General features: G+C 37.7%; 1 protein-coding gene across 1 annotated transcript in view; it reads left to right on the forward strand.

The window, feature by feature from the left end:
* ABCB5 (ATP binding cassette subfamily B member 5) overlaps window positions 1-15,993 on the forward strand; it is a 95,613-nt gene that overhangs the window by 72,747 nt on the left and 6,873 nt on the right. The window contains 2 exon segments of the mRNA XM_029919109.1: window positions 354-494; window positions 12,527-12,683. Of these exon segments, the coding sequence (XP_029774969.1) occupies window positions 354-494; window positions 12,527-12,683 (298 nt within the window).

Raw genomic sequence — 15,993 nt, forward strand, 5'->3', positions numbered from 1 at the left:
GATTAACTAGTTGTTACTTAACCTTCTAATTTCTGTATAAGTCTAATTACATGAAATAGAAGTTGGGGTTCTGATTTTTTACTTTGCTTATCCATTTGGAGTGTCATTGTAACTACTGTATTATAAATGATGGAAAATAAATGCATATGTTAAAAAAAATAGTGTTATATTTTTTAAAAAAATAAAAAATAAAGTTACCACAAAAAAAAACTCACTTTCTCTCTCATTATTAGAGAAATATATATCCCTTAAATGATAACATGATTAGTCTTATGAATTCATTACTCTACATTTATTTAAATGACCTTGTGATACCTCTTGCCCCATTATTTACTAAATTTTGTGGATTTCAGAAATACCATGAAGAAAGCACAGATCGTCAGAAGCTGTTATGCATTCAGCCATGCTTGTGTATATTTTGCCTATGCAGTGGGGTTTCGATTTGGAGCCTATTTAATTCAAGCTGGACAAATGACCTCAGAGGGCATGTTCATGTAAGTTGTACAAATATTTAAACCCTGTAAATGGGTTATGTATTTAAATTAACGAGAAAGATGTCTAGTTTATAGTGCATTATTGTTTAAATCGCATAGTGCGACACACATGCTGTGAAAATTTTTAAATGTTTTTTCTTATTTAATATCTCTAAATGCAGTCTACCTGGTAAAATACTGATACTAATATAGTATAGGTAGTCTGAATTAAACACACAAATAAATTTCTCTCTACTTCAGTTTACTAGAATGTGGGAATGTAGGGGTAAAATATGCCTTCTTGTCATCCATTCTTTAAGAATTTGTAAACCTTCATGGAACTCGCAGGGTGGAGATGGCATTATCAAATATGACTGCAAAGGTTGAGTTCTTTGCTAAGCAAATTGCTCCAGAAGAAATACACATAAATATTTCCCTTTAGAAAAGTCACATTTGGAATTGATCACAGCATCCCAATGAGGCTGCCTCTTCCCAAAGTACTTGTTGGAACTTCCATTTTGGAATTCTGTTCACACAGTTATGAGTTGCTTTACTCTCTAGGACCACCTAACTTCAACTTCTGTAATCAGAAAAATTAATTTTGGATGTTAGTTCTGAACTTCCTAAGACTCTGTAAAATGATAGAACATTGCTAAGTTGTATCATAAGTGTCACTGCTAAGGGCACCTGGGTGGCTCAGTTGGCTTAGTGTCTAACTCTTTGATTTCGGCTCAGGTGATGATCCCAGGGTCATGGGATCAATTTCTACATCAGGCTCCATGCTCAGCATGGGACCTGTTTAAGATTCTCTCTGCCTCTCTCCCCTGCTTCCATGCTCTCTCGCTCTCTCTTGCTCTCTCTCTCTCTCTCAAAATAAAATATAAAATAAAATTTTAAAAAGCAGCCAGAGTGCAAAGGCTTCCCAGAATACTTATGGTATTCAGTAGTGATCCAGGAAGGATAAAACCTCAGAAGAGATCTAAAATATAGCTGTAGTGATAACTGCTCTAGATTGACCTTAGCAAAGCTTTAGGACAGATCTAGAGCAGATCAAGCTGCTCCACAGTAAACCTGATGGCTGCCAAAACAAATTCAGTGTCCTTTAAAGGCGAGCAGCAGTATCCAGACACTTACCAATATATTTATAATATCCACCATGCGACACAAATTACTAGAGACATTCACAGAAAAGGGAAAATGTGATCCATAAATAGAAAAAAAACAGTTATAAAAATAGATCTACTAATGGCAGAGATTATGAAATTAGGGGGGAAGAACATTAAATAAGTTACTGTAAAATGTTCAAGGATATAAAGGGAAACATAAATATAATAAAAAATGGAGGAAAAAAAGAACTACAAAGAAATGAAAAATAAATGTCACTGCTAAATATTTAGAGCTAGAGAAATCTATACAATATTTGACTCCAAATGTAACATATTTTTTTGTTTTTTTATTAATAGTTTATTACCAAGTTGGTTTCCATATAACACCCAGTGCTCTTTCCCACAAGTGCCCTTCTCCATGACCATCACCCCCTCCCCCTTCCTCCCTCCCTCTTCAGCCCTCAGTTTGTTCTCAGCATTTAAAGGTCTCTCATGATTTGCTTCACTCCTTCTCCCCAACTCTTTTCCCCCCTCTTTCCCATTCCTATGGTCTCCTGTTAGGTTTCTCCTGTTAGAACTATGAGTGACAACATATGGTATCTGTCCTTTTCTGCCTGACTTACTTTGCTTAGCATGACACCCTCGAGGTCCATCCACTTGGCTACAGATGGCCAGTTTTGAATGGAATGTTATGTTTTTTAACAAGCCTACCAAAATATACACATCACAGCAAGGTTCAACCTCTTCAGAATACTGACTTGGGAGATTACACCTGTACAAAACATGCTGCCTTTTGGCAAAATATGTTGGGAACTCCTCTTTGGGGTTTGCCCCCCAAGACTCAGGCACATTCTTTTGAATTTGTCAGTGAAGGCACATATTTGTATTTTGAGAATATATTCAATATGAAGAAATGACAAAAAATCATTTGAAGCCAAATAATTTCAAAATAACTTGCAATACTTGGTTTCTCTTCATATGATTATGTATGTATCAATTATTAACTGAGTTCCCAGGAAGCATTTTTGCTAGGCATTCAGAAGAAAATAGCTCACAGTTTATCAACCCAGTATTCCTGAATCTTACCTGACTATAAGTCCACTTAGCAGTTTCCTGGAAGCAAATTTCCTTGTAAAATGGAATATCTGTGTTTAAAATTTCAGTAGAAATTATAGGCTCCTTGTTCTGTGTTTTCCTATACTTTAAAACAGTGTGCAGTATTTCCTGTATAAACATATAAACCACAGTATAACATTCAGTATTGGGCTTCCTTCTGATTACACCGACTAATTTACTTAGATTAACGAGAAACTAAATGCAGAATCACTTACAGTAATTCATTCAGCTTGCCAGCCTGAACTAAATTAGCAAGTTTTTCCCTTGGTTCTAATGTGATACAAGCAATCACAAGCTTAAAAGTTGGTTGTATTCAGAAGTTTGTTTGCAAGCCAAGTGTTTGACTCAGAACATATTTTCCTTGTTTTGCTCTAAACTTTCTGCAGCCATCTTTAAATTCCTAGGGCCTCCTTTCTTTAGGCTACTGGTCGTTAGTAGAAGCCAGTTAAGTATATTCATACTAATGTAGGATGTCTGATGATTTTATCAATCCTCACAGAAGAATTTTCATATGTGAAAAACATTGCAATCCTAAGTAATTTCCAGTAGGTCTACCTGAAGGTAGTATAACAAAGCAGTCCAGAGAGAATGACCTCATCTTTCCGTCACCAAACTCACCACCTCCAGGTGATCTACCATGTGTGCCATCTCCATGGAAGAAGTAACTGTCCCTGCTTATGATGAGTTTCTGCAATCATCTCTTCACACTAGTTTTTCTGTCACTACTAATTTTTTGTTTTTTCTTTGTAATCATCTGTCTTAAGAAAAGGAAAGAAATCTCTCTCATGACCCTAAGTTCCCTTCTGCCTACTTCCAGTGGCTCTCTGCCATCCTTTGCAGCAAAACAAATTCCAAAGAGTTGCCTATTTTTGTTCTCTACACCTTCTCATCTCCAGTATCTTTTAAATTCATTCCAGTCAAGCCTTGGTTCACACCATGCCACTAGAAAGATTTATCAAAGTCAACAGTGACCTCCATCTCACCGCCCCCCCCATCATCCAGTGGTCATTCTCCCATCTACCTAATTTGACCCGTAGGCAGCATCTGACACTCTCCTTCCTGAAATATTTTCTTCTCTAGGCTTTTCTCCTTTTTCACTGGCCCTTCTCCTCTGCTCCTTGACTGGCTCCTATTTTCCTGCCCTCCACATGCCGGCAGGCTTTCGAGCTCTCAGCATTCTTCACCCACACACTCTCATTACTGATTTCCTCCAGTCTGATAGCATCGCCTGTGTGCGAAGGACTCCCTTCTGTGTATTCCCAACTCTGCCCCGGCCCCTGAACACCACATGCTTATCAGCTGTCTGTTGGGCATCTCACTTGGATGTCTAATAATACCTTATTATGTCTAAAACAGAACTCTAGATTTTTTCCTCCCAAGGGTTCTCTTCCCCAAGATTTCCCTATCTTAAGTAAAGAGCACCACCATTACATTTGCTCAGCCCAAAAATTGCTCAGGTCATATTTGTTGCTTCTCTTGCTTTTACCTACCACGTATAGGAGCAAGTCCCAAGAACTCTAACTGCAAAATACTCACCGTCTCTGCCTATGTTACCCTCATCCTTCCCTCCTGGCCTGTTGTGACTAGGCCACTCCAACAACTTGCTCACTACTGTCCCTGTGGTTATTCTTGCTTCCCTGTAATCCATTCTCAGCACAGTAGCTAGGCTTACCTCTTAAAACACAAATCTAATTCCATCAATTTATTAAAATATTGTAATGACTTCCCATTGAAATTTAAACAAGGCCAGATTCCTTACTTTAACCTGAAAGCCCTACAGATCTGGCCTCTGCCTTCTTGTCTAATCAGTCGCCACTCTTTTTTTGTGAACTGTCAGCCCCATACTTGCTTTTTTTTTTTCATGAAAATTCAAAAGTATTCTGGTTTAATTTTAAATTCAGATAACTGAACACTAACTATATCACATATCCGCAACCATACAGTTAGAAGATGGCCCTGCATTAATTTGCCAAAGTGTTTTTTTGTCTTTTTTTCTTTTCAAATTTTTATTTAAATTCTAATTAGTTAACATACAGTGCAATATTGGCTTCAGGAGTAGAAGCCAGTGATTCATCACTTACACATAACACCCAGTGCTCATCATAACAAGTGCCCTCGTTAATGCCCATGATCCATCTAGCCCATCCCCCACCCCTCACTGCCATCAACCCCCAGTTTTTTCTCTATCTTTAAGAGTCTCTTGTGGTTTGTTTCCCTCTCTCTTTTTTTCTTTTTTCCCCCTCCCATATGTTCATCTGTTTTGTTTCTCAAATTCCACATATGAATGAAATTGTATGGTATTTGTCTTTCTCTGATTGACTTATTTTGTTTAGCATAATACACTCCAGCTGCATCCACATCTTTGCAAGTGACACACACTTGCCATTTCTACCCCCTGGAACTCCCATCTCTCAGTGTCTGCACTTGCTTTTCCTGGAATGATCATTTCCCAGGTCTTTGCCAGGCTGCCTCTTTGTCACCACCCTGCCCTCTGCTGGTAAATCTTCTCCCTGGAGGGGCTTTTACTAAGTAGTCTCTTTACCCATCCTCCTTCTCACTTTATATCCCATTACCATTTTTATTTAGTAAGAGCACTTACCACTACATGAAATGATCTTTTTTGTTGCTGAATTGAGTGCATAGACTATAAGCTCTGTGGGGGCGTAGCTTAGTCTGTTTGACAATAATGTTTCCCTGGAGCCAAAACCAAGAGCTTGGCATGTCTTAGAGGCATGAATAAGTATTTATTGAATAGATAAGCAAATCAAAAATAAAGACAAGGCACCTGGGTGGCTCAGTGGGTTAAGGGTCTAACTTCAGCTCAGGTCATGATCTCATGGTTTGAGCCCTGCGTCGGACTCTGTGCTGACAACTCAGAGTCTGGAACCTGCTTCAGATTCTGTGTTTTTCACACTCTGCCCCTCCCCAACTCATGCTCTGTCTCTCAAAAATAAACATTAAAATAATAAAAATAAAAAATAAAGAGGAACATTTGTATTGGTGCATAATTAGGCAATCCAGTTTTTCCAAGAAATGTGCTTCCAGAGTCAACATATTACTCCAGTTTTTCATAGATTTTTCTATTTTTCTTCCCTTCTACATTTATACATCTAATACCAGGTGCTTTGGCAGAAGGACTGGGTGTAAGTCAAGGACAACCATTTATATAAAAAATAGGCTGTTTGTAACTGGGAGTCCACTTCTTTACTGAGATTTGTTTAGGTTAAAAAGAAGCAAAGAATTTTCTTAGTTGAAGAATGATGCAGCCTCAAAACCAGGCTAATTATAATCATGCCTGCAATGATTGACAGCAAATCTTGACTGAGTCTTTACTTAATATTAGTGATTTATCATATATTAACTGCTTAATCCTCTCAACTACTAGGTGCATTATGATTCCCAGTTTACAGATGGGGAACATTAAGCCTCAAAACTAAAGTTAGCTAACTTGCCAAAATCACAATTCAAGATGCTTTGCTTAGCAGAAGTTTTTTATTATTATTGTCATTACGGGCATTATTATTACTAATTCTGTAGAAAATGTTCACAGAACTCCTATAAATTTTTTATTCTTTTTTAGTTTTCCAACATGTAAATACCCGGGCTGGTCTGTTTTTTAATGTAAATGGAACAAGCAACTTGCTTAATGTTATTCTGTCACCCTAAAATAGAGGGGAATAAAAAGGCTCCAATACAAAAACTCCCTTACTACTAACCTACCACACTTCCTGAATCCCTTTTCATTAAATCCATTAAAAAGGGTCATTTATAGAAACACAAAGACATTTCTAGCTGTCAGAGCATATGTAGGACTATTACTATAAGAGCAGTGGTTAATGAACAGTATCACATTGGTATTCCTCTCTTCCTGAGGAAAGGAAGAAATGGGGAGCTATCTGAGCTAGGGTCGCTGGTCTCATTTTTCATTGGAGTTTCATTCAGCCAGACTACAGGCAAAGTAAGGATACCCACACTTTCATAGTAAAGATAAAGGAGCGCCTCTGGGAAATGTGGATACAGAGCTGTGCAAAATGTGAATAAATGAGATTTGTCATCAGCACCAAAGTTTCCAGCCTTTTTAGAGATCCATTGTAACTCCCAAACACCATCACTGTGTTACAAGTGTCCTTTAGACACACTGAATTATACCTGGCCTAGTAGACTCTATGCCTTCCAGAATCTAGGGTGACAGACGGCTTTCTATCTAATCAACTAACTGAATGGAAGAAGTTTACAAGGAAAACTTCCTCCTCCTTGGACCCTCCTTAGGAGAGAAGAACTCTGTGTGTTCTCTAATCAGTGGCTCCCTAACTCACCAATCAAGGAGCTGGTTAAAAATGCAGATACCTGGGTCTCCCCTCACAAACTTAACCCAGAGACTTGTAGATTTGATATAGGGCCAGGAATCTACATTTTAGCAAACATCCTAGATTATTCTGAAGCACAGAACCTGAGGACCACATTTAAAGAAATACGAGCACAGGGACTAAATCCCAGGCTGTATTCTTTACCAGCCTAAAACCTTGGGGGTTTCTGTTGGCCAGAAACTTTTCTAGAATTGTATAAAAGTCAGCGAAGTCATATTTTAGTCTATTGTTTAAAAAATAAAGATATTTTATTCAGCCAGTAAATGTGAATGTATTTTCATGATTTATAGCTACAAGAGTGGGTGAGCTGTCTCTCTGTAAGAAATGACAGCATGCCTTTTAAAGGAAAATGCACATCGTAACAGCAGAATCCTTTTGATATGCTCATAATATTAGTTTATCAACAAGGCTACTATAAGCCTTAGCTTTTTCCTCTTAAAAAAAGGCAACATACAATTCTTATGGTAGAACTGTCTTCCTCCATCGCTGTTACTATAGACAGTTCTCTGAGATAAGCATTTTTAAAAGGCAATAGCATTTTCATTCTACCGCCTTGTAGCACTGTGCAGCCATTTAGAAAATCTCTTGTTTAGGTTTTCACACACATATGTGTGGTAAAATTCTCCCCCTTCTGCCTGTTAGCCATGGCAACATTTTCAGTTTACTTCACTATAAATATACAGATTTTGAGAAATATAAAGTGTATTTTCTCCTGTCTGACTTTTCCATTAGCACCTTTAGGTTTGTTTCTAGCTGACTTGCCTTTTGCAATATAGCTCAGAAACTCTTAGTGTCCAGCAAAGGTTTCTGTAACTTTCCATACCTCTACTTCAGAGGTCCCCTCTATCTCTGTTTCCTCCTTCTTTGCTATACATAGTAGCAGGAAGCAGATAGACAAGAAAGAATCAAGGCATGGTAACCTATAGTACAATGATAATAAAAGCCACAGCTTTGAAAACTTGCTGAGAAGCAGAACCAAGTATTTTATGTGTTGTGGCCTAGTCCTCCAAAAGTCCAAATAATGTTCTTGACAAGAAATCCTTTGAACCTTGAATATTAAGTGTGATTATTGGCCAAAAGAGCACATAGGTGGGTTTTCAATGAATATTATTTGTTGGTTGATACCTTGAAATACGAAGGGATGGAAGGAAGCTGGCTAGGCCTCCACCACCATCTTTGCTCCAGTAGGCCAAGCAGCCATGGAAGCACTGTGTGTCATCATTATAATTAGGTGGGAGAGCAGCCATAATTAGCCAAAACAAGGAAAACAGGAAAGTCTTCTTTCAGTGTTATTGCCATGGCATCCACCCAACTTGTGCCCGACTCCTCCCCAGGGATTATCCAGAAAGAAGACAAGATAAGGAGAGTAGATAGAGAGATCAACCACTGAATGGATTTAAAGGAGACAAATCAAAGCAGATTTGATATCTAGGACCCTCTGAAGATTCTAAAATGGGAAACCAGTGGTAACGAGCCCCAATATGTAGGGAGAGACAGTTCTGGCAAGCTTTCCACTGGAAGGAGCACCAGGTAAGGGAAAGTACAGTAACCAAGGGGGTTCCTGTCCCAGCCCTACGGTTTTATAACTACGTGATCCTGGACAAATTGCTTAATTCCTCTGAGCTAGCATCTCCTCTTTTGTTAAGAAGCGGTAAGAGTTCCTGCCCTATTTATCTCCTAGGTGATTAAGTTGTATCAAGTATATGAAAACATTCTCCAGAACCCAAATGAATAACAGTTGTGTATTTTTCTCTCTCCCACGTGTTGAAGAAGGGATTTAGGGTTGGAAGAAAGGGATCTTTGGAGTGTTATGTGGATGTTAGGGGGAAAAAGTTATGAGTATGGGTATAATGATAATGGCCACCTCAGTGAAGAAAAACACTCTGCTTTCCAGTAAAAAAGAAGAAACGTACTGAGTGAAGACTTCAGAAGTTATCATCTGACCTGATGTGCTAATGTATATGCAAGTGTGAGAGCTGCTTTTCCAACAGAAAGTGTCCCATGAACTTTCAATTCTGTGAGGAGAATAATAATAATTTAAACATTTATTGAGCACTGCATTAAGCATTATATATTATTAATGTATCTAATTCTCACAACAATGCTCTAAGATGTAGCTAGCCCTATTATCTCCTATTTGCCAATAAGGAAACAGAAGCACAGAGAACATACCTAGGTCACAGCTAGTAAGTAGTGGAGTTTGGATGCAGTCCTGGTGGTCTGGCTTCAGAGCCCAGGCTCTGAACCTCCCAGTAAGTATACTTCCTATTAGCGTCAGTCACCAAAGGTATACAAACTGGGTATGGAAGCAAGATTAAGGGGAAACAAATTGATTGGAGCTAGGAACTATGCAGGGTATTCCTATTTGGATCAGTTGTGTTAAAATTAGGATTAATCATTTCTGTGCTTTTTTTGTGTTATTCCTAGACAAAGGATCTTTGTAAAATTCTAGTCTGATTTCACCAGCAATGATGGGCAAGAGAATTTCCCCTCTGCTTGGACATGCTTAAAAGAATCAATATAGTGAGAAGGCAGTGACAAAGGCCCCATGAAGTCATGGAGAACCCATAAAACTAAGGAAGTAAAGGCCCAGCACCTGAAAATCCTTCCCAGACCTCTTCCTGCTCAGTATTCTTCTCCCTCAACCCTGACCTACCCAAAGAGTTGCAGCACTGTTTGTTGTGCAATAAATACATTGTGAGTAGAGTTGAACTACAGGTTTATTCTAGCTAATTGGGTCATAATTAGCTAAGGCACATTCTGTGGCAGACCAGCATTGGCCTATCTTTATACAGAACCCACCTGGGGAAAAAGTATACAGAAGATGAATGTCCCCAACATCACCTTCCATCACCACAAAATTAGGTTCCTCGATATAATACTCATCAACATCAACTCCTATCTGGATTTACCCTCCCTTCAACACATACACAATTAAGAAAGACAGCATCAGGGTTTTTAGCTGGTACTCTCCCTCCCTTCTCTACTGAAACTTTCCTTCCTCCACTGTGCATCCCTAAGGTCATTTATCTCTCACAGATAAAAGTTCCAAATGGAACGCCCTTCTCCCCATCTCAGTAAACTTCCTTTTTAAGAGGGACCTAACAAAGACATTGCCCTCTGCATATTTATCCCTAGTGCTTAACCTGACTTTTGTGGTGGAAATTTTAGGACAGGTAGATACTTTGCCATGTGTGAAGTATTTTCTCTATTGTTCTGAGAAGCTTCTATCTCTGTAGGACTAGAATCTGGGTCTCCTGACTTATATAATTCAATGATCTTTCCACCTCACCTGCTGACTCTTGAATCAGATTAAGACTTAAGTCTGGCTTGGATTTTTCCTTGCATTAAAAAAGAACCAAAAAACAAGGTACAGCTCTCCTTTGAGCCAACCCACTCTCACAGAGTATATTTTCACTTTAATAAATTTTCCTGCTTCCACCACTCATCCACTATGTCGGGTCTGACCTTGAATTCTTTCTTGCAATGAAACCCAGAGCCTCTAGGAACATCCTTGGAACAGGCCGGGTGGAGGCCTCAGGGCCCAGGTCTCCCCACTCCACCTGGGAACATCTTTTTTGGCGAGCCAGCGTGTTGAGCAACCATCTTCATTGGAGTCAACTCTCTCCCTAAAGACAATGGAAAATTTCACCTCCATCCCCGAGGACTCCCCTCTGGGATGGATTTTGAGATGTTGGCATCAGCTCCCATTAGAAAGCTTAAAGGCAGGGGAAGGGATGTCTGGGGGTTCAGTTGGTTAAATGTCAAACTCTTGATTTCAGCTCAGGTCATGATTTTAGGGTTCATAGGAACAGGCATGAGTCCGGCTCCATGCTGATGGTGGAGAGCCTGCTTAGGATTCTCTCTCTCCCTGTCTCTCTCTGCCCCTCCCCAACACACACACACAGGCATTCTCTCCCAAAATAAATTAACCAAAAAAAAAAAAAAAAAAAAAGAAAGAAAGAAAGAAAAAAGCACTCTGCTCTGTTACCTAAACTAAGTAATCACTTCTGATATTTATAACTGGATGTTAAGTATTTTGAATGGCATTTTGAGCTTTAAACAATTTATATAAACATTAGTACTAAAAATGCCTTGATATCACAGAACAATAAGCATCCAAGTAAACTGGTTGTTTTTATATTTTATACTATGCTTGACCTTTCAAACAAAACAAGATTCAGGATCTGAGGTCTAGGTCACTGAAGAAAAGTTCATCAACATCCACTGCTTGGTAGGTTCCATCTTGAGAGAAATCACAAGGAGATCAGAACATGTTTACCTTTCTGTGATCCAGCAGAGCAAAGAGGCAACTGGTTCATGATGTCCTTTGACTTGCCAGTGAGGGAGAGGGGGAGAGGGAGGGGCAAGAGAGGTGAAGGGGATTATGAGATACACACTTTCAATTATAATATAAATAAGTCACAGGGATGTCAAGTAGCATAGTGAATACAGTCAGTGATATTACAGTAACTTTATATGGTGACAGATGTAACATAGTGATCATTTTGTAATGTATCTAAATGTTGAAACACTATGCTATATGCCTAAAACTAATGTAACATATAATAGTATGTTAACTATACTTCAATAATAAATAAATAAATATTGCCACTAGAATTTGTCCAGTCTTAGCTGAATTATACCTTTAGTTCTGCTATGGAGATACATTACTTTTTATTCCAGTAAAATGTTTTCATAGCTTAAATGAACATGAGAGAAAAATATTTAACCATGGCCACATGGTACGCCGCCTATCTGTGAGTATTCTCTATGCTTCCAGACATCATTCATCATTTTCATACTTGCTATTTTTTAATTAAAACATGTTTTGAAACTGAGATCATAATCTGTATAGCAAACCTAAAAGATCAAAGCTCTTCATCCAGGCTTGCTAAGGTATATTTTAGTCTGATTTTGTTTTGAAAACGTTAACAAAGTATAATCTCCATGCTTTGCTCTCTTTAAATCATGCAGCACTTCAGGCAGATAACCAATCATTTGGCATCAGTTATCTGTTCCAACTACATTATATGCAAAAAAAAAAAAAAAAAAAAGAGGAAAAAACCATTCATATCTACTGTGTAAATTTAGATCTCATTACTGCAGACTCATTCTTCCCATTGTCAGTTGAATTCTCTGTCAAATCTCCAAGCAAGTAAGCTTTGTATCAAAGTGGCTAAAAAGTTTTATATTTACTAGTCAGGGCCTTTGATCTTTGTCTCTAACTGGGAGAGAAATTTTTAAGATTACATGAGCTCCAAAGTTTATTTTGGTGTACAACGCTAGGGATGACCAGTGTCTGGTAGAAAATTACAAAAGAGATATTGTTGTTGGGGCTCTAGCATTAGTGGTGGTGTCTGGACCAAAAGGTTATATTCCTGTGCCTGATTTTTTCTTTATTTTTTCAGAGTCCTATTGTTTGATAGTGGACCTAAGATTCAAATGTTTTATCTTTTGACAGAGTTTTTACCGCAATTGCATATGGAGCTATGGCCACTGGAGAAACACTTGTTTTGGTACCTGAGTATTCAAGAGCCAAATCTGGGGCTGCACATCTGTTTGCTTTGTTGGAAAAGAAACCAGATATAGACAGCGATAGTCGAGAAGGGAAAACACCAGTAAGCACAACTATGATTTTATTTTTTAATGTTTTATTTATCTTTTAATAGTTTATTGTCAAGTTGGTTTCCATATCACACCCAGTGCTCTTCCCCACAAGTGCCCCCCTCCATGACCATCATCTCCTTTCCCCCATCCCCCTCCCCCTTCAGCCCTCGGTTTGTTTTCAGTATTCAATAGTCTCTCATGATTTGTGTCCCTCTCTCTCCCCAACTCTCTTTCCCTCTTCCCCTCCCTAAGGTCCTCTGCCATATGTTTGCACTCATAGATCTAACAGGAGAAACAACTATGATTTTAAATGTCCTCATTATATATTACCTATATGCATGCTCTCTAGAGACTTAAATGAAGGCATTATTTGATAACTTTTCAAAAGAAAATGCTATAAAGAATTAAAAACTTGTATAAAATAACTGTTATAGCTACAAAGGGGAAAAGGGGGGTTGTCTTAAGCAAATTTTTACCTCTGCTACTAAAACCTCTACATATGTTATTTTAAAAAACACATACTTCTAGTTTATCTGCCTGATGCCTTGAGAATGTTCCTGAACAAAGAATTGACTTATATATTTAATTTTATTTAGACAACAGAAACTTTAGTCTTGGATTAAGATTTGCATTAGAGTTAATTCATTTTTTCTCTGATAATATATGCAAAGTGAACAATGCCTCCTGTTTCAGACACCATATTTTATGGAAAATATATCTGCAAACAGAAGAGGGAAATAAAGGAAATATATTTATTAATTTCACAAATACACAGACACATATTTAACCACAAACTTTAAAAGACCATGAATGTTAAAAGAGAAATAATAGTGAGATTGTATAATTTCAAAACAAGCTTCTTAACAGTATCTTATACATCATATATGTAATATATTTATATAATTCAATTTTAAGAACTTTCTAGAGATTTTAATTTTTTTAACATTTATTTATTTTTGAGAGAGAGACAGAACACGAGTGGGGGATGGGCAGAGAGAGAGGGAGACACAGAATCTGAAGCAGGATCCAGGCTCTGAGCTGTCTGCCCTGAGCCCGATGCGGGGCTCGAACCAACAGCATGACCTAAGCTGAAGTCAGATGCTTAACTGACTGATCCACCCAGGTGCCCCTCTAGACATTTTAAATTTAAAAGTAATAATAGCCATTAGGTATATACGTAAAAGAAATTTTCATTTAAAATTGTTTCCCACTAAAATTTTAACAATCTATATGTGTAATAGCTTAAAATAGTACATTATTACTAAAGCTACATAATTATTAAAAGGGATGCCAATGCCAGTCATTAGTTACAGAAATAACAAGACCCTGAAATTCCCAAAATAGAATGCTTAAAGATGCATCACAGTGAAAATAAGATTTCATACTTGTCTTTTGTAAAGTAAAGGTTGTAGAAAACTTTTTTTTAATTTTAGGATTTAGATGTATAACAACATTGTTACTCATTTCTTTCAGAACATTACAGTAGAAGAATTGAGTATCTCACTGATAAATGTCTTCCTATAACTACATTACATGGCATGGAATATGGAAATATTTCTAATAAAAACTGTAAATTTTATTCAATCTTCATTTTATTTAATACCCAAATACTTCTAAACATTAATCACTATGCTTTCAAAAATTAAAGCCTGCTAAAACAAAATTGATAAATGTCGGAAATTATTGAAGCTGGGGGGGCGCCTGGGTGGCTCAGGTGGTTAGGCCTCTGACTTCGGTTCAGGTCAGATCTCACGTTCGTGGGTTCAGGGCCCGCGTCGAGCTCTGTGCTGACAGCCAGCTCAGAGCCTGGAGTCTGCTTCCGGTTCTGTGTCTCCTTCCCTCTCTGCCCCTCTCCCTCTCATGCTCTGTCTCTCTCTGTATCAAAAATAAATAAAACATTAAAAAAATTAAAAAAAAGAAATTATTGAAGCTGGGAGATAATTCATTACATTTTATCTCTACTTTTTCAGTTTGAAATTTTCCATGATAAAATGCTTAAAGTAGTAAGGATATATTTTAAAATGTACTAAAGTCTAGAAGTGTAGAATCTCTCTCTCTATCCCTTTCCCAAAGGCACAGAGCACACACAAAATAATATTCTTCATTATTCTCAATTTCTGGGTTTACTTTGTCAAAACATTATTGCATAACTGACTGAGCCACCCAGGTGCCCCCAAAACATTATTGCATAAATAACATTCATTTCGGGGCAAAACAGAAAGCACTGAATAAGGTAAAAATAAGCTATTACTAATACTGCACTTAACATATTGGAATATCTCCTAACATTTCTTTCCTTTAACAATAGAATATCATTTTCGAGCATTTTTTGAAACTCCTGTCTTCCACCTACATCTGCCTTCTACCTGTATGAGGGGCTCAGAATATGCTGAGCATTACTATTAAACCTCACTATTTAAGTTCAAAAAGAACCTAAAGTTATGAACTAAATATGTAAAGGGAAAGTTAATCATTTAGTGATAGATAGCTCCAGAAAGTCTTTTATAAACATCCCTGGTATAGACAAGTATTGCTTTACAAATTATCAACCTCTAAAGATATTGAATAAGCTTTCAAGCGTCACTGTCAAATAATAACCAGTTGAAAACAAAAATAAACCCAAATGCAAAGCATAATATATATTAACCGTAAAACATGGTCCAACTTACAAAAATAACATTTGTAAATATCATTTATGCAGATGCCAGCTATTATGAAGTAAGTAACAAAGGTCTGTAAAACACAAACTAAATTTATATATAAAGTTATTCAGAATATTCGGTCAAACAGGTTATCTGCAGATTGGACTATATCTGGGTAGTGAAGCCAGAGGAAACTAATGCTTTTTAGGAAGTTGGTGAAGTCCAGTAATGAAGACAAGAAGTACAGGTGTAAAGATACATACAAAACTGAAAGAAACAATCATGTAGTCAATACCTCTTCAAGAGGTATTGACTACATGATTCAAGGTATTGCTGTTTAAAATAAAGTGATTGTGAGGGGCGCCTGAGTGGCTCAGTTAGTTAAGCGTCTGGCTTCTGGCTTCGGCTCAGGTCATGATCTCACGGTTCGTGGGTTCCAGCCCCGCGTTGGGCTCTGTGCTGACAGCTAGCTCAGAGCCTGGAGCCTGCTTCAGATTCTGTATCCCCCTCTCTCTCTCTGACCCTCCCCTGCTCGTGCTGTCTCTGTCTCTCAAAAATAAATAAATAAATAAGTAATATTTTTAAAAAATTGATTGTGGGGGCTCCAGATGGCTCAGTAGGTTGAGTGTCCAACTTCAGCTTAGGTCGTGATCTTGCATTTTGTGAGTTTGAGCCCTGC

Source organism: Suricata suricatta, chromosome 2, assembly GCF_006229205.1.
Source record: "Suricata suricatta isolate VVHF042 chromosome 2, meerkat_22Aug2017_6uvM2_HiC, whole genome shotgun sequence".
NCBI classification, from domain to species: domain Eukaryota; kingdom Metazoa; phylum Chordata; class Mammalia; order Carnivora; family Herpestidae; genus Suricata; species Suricata suricatta.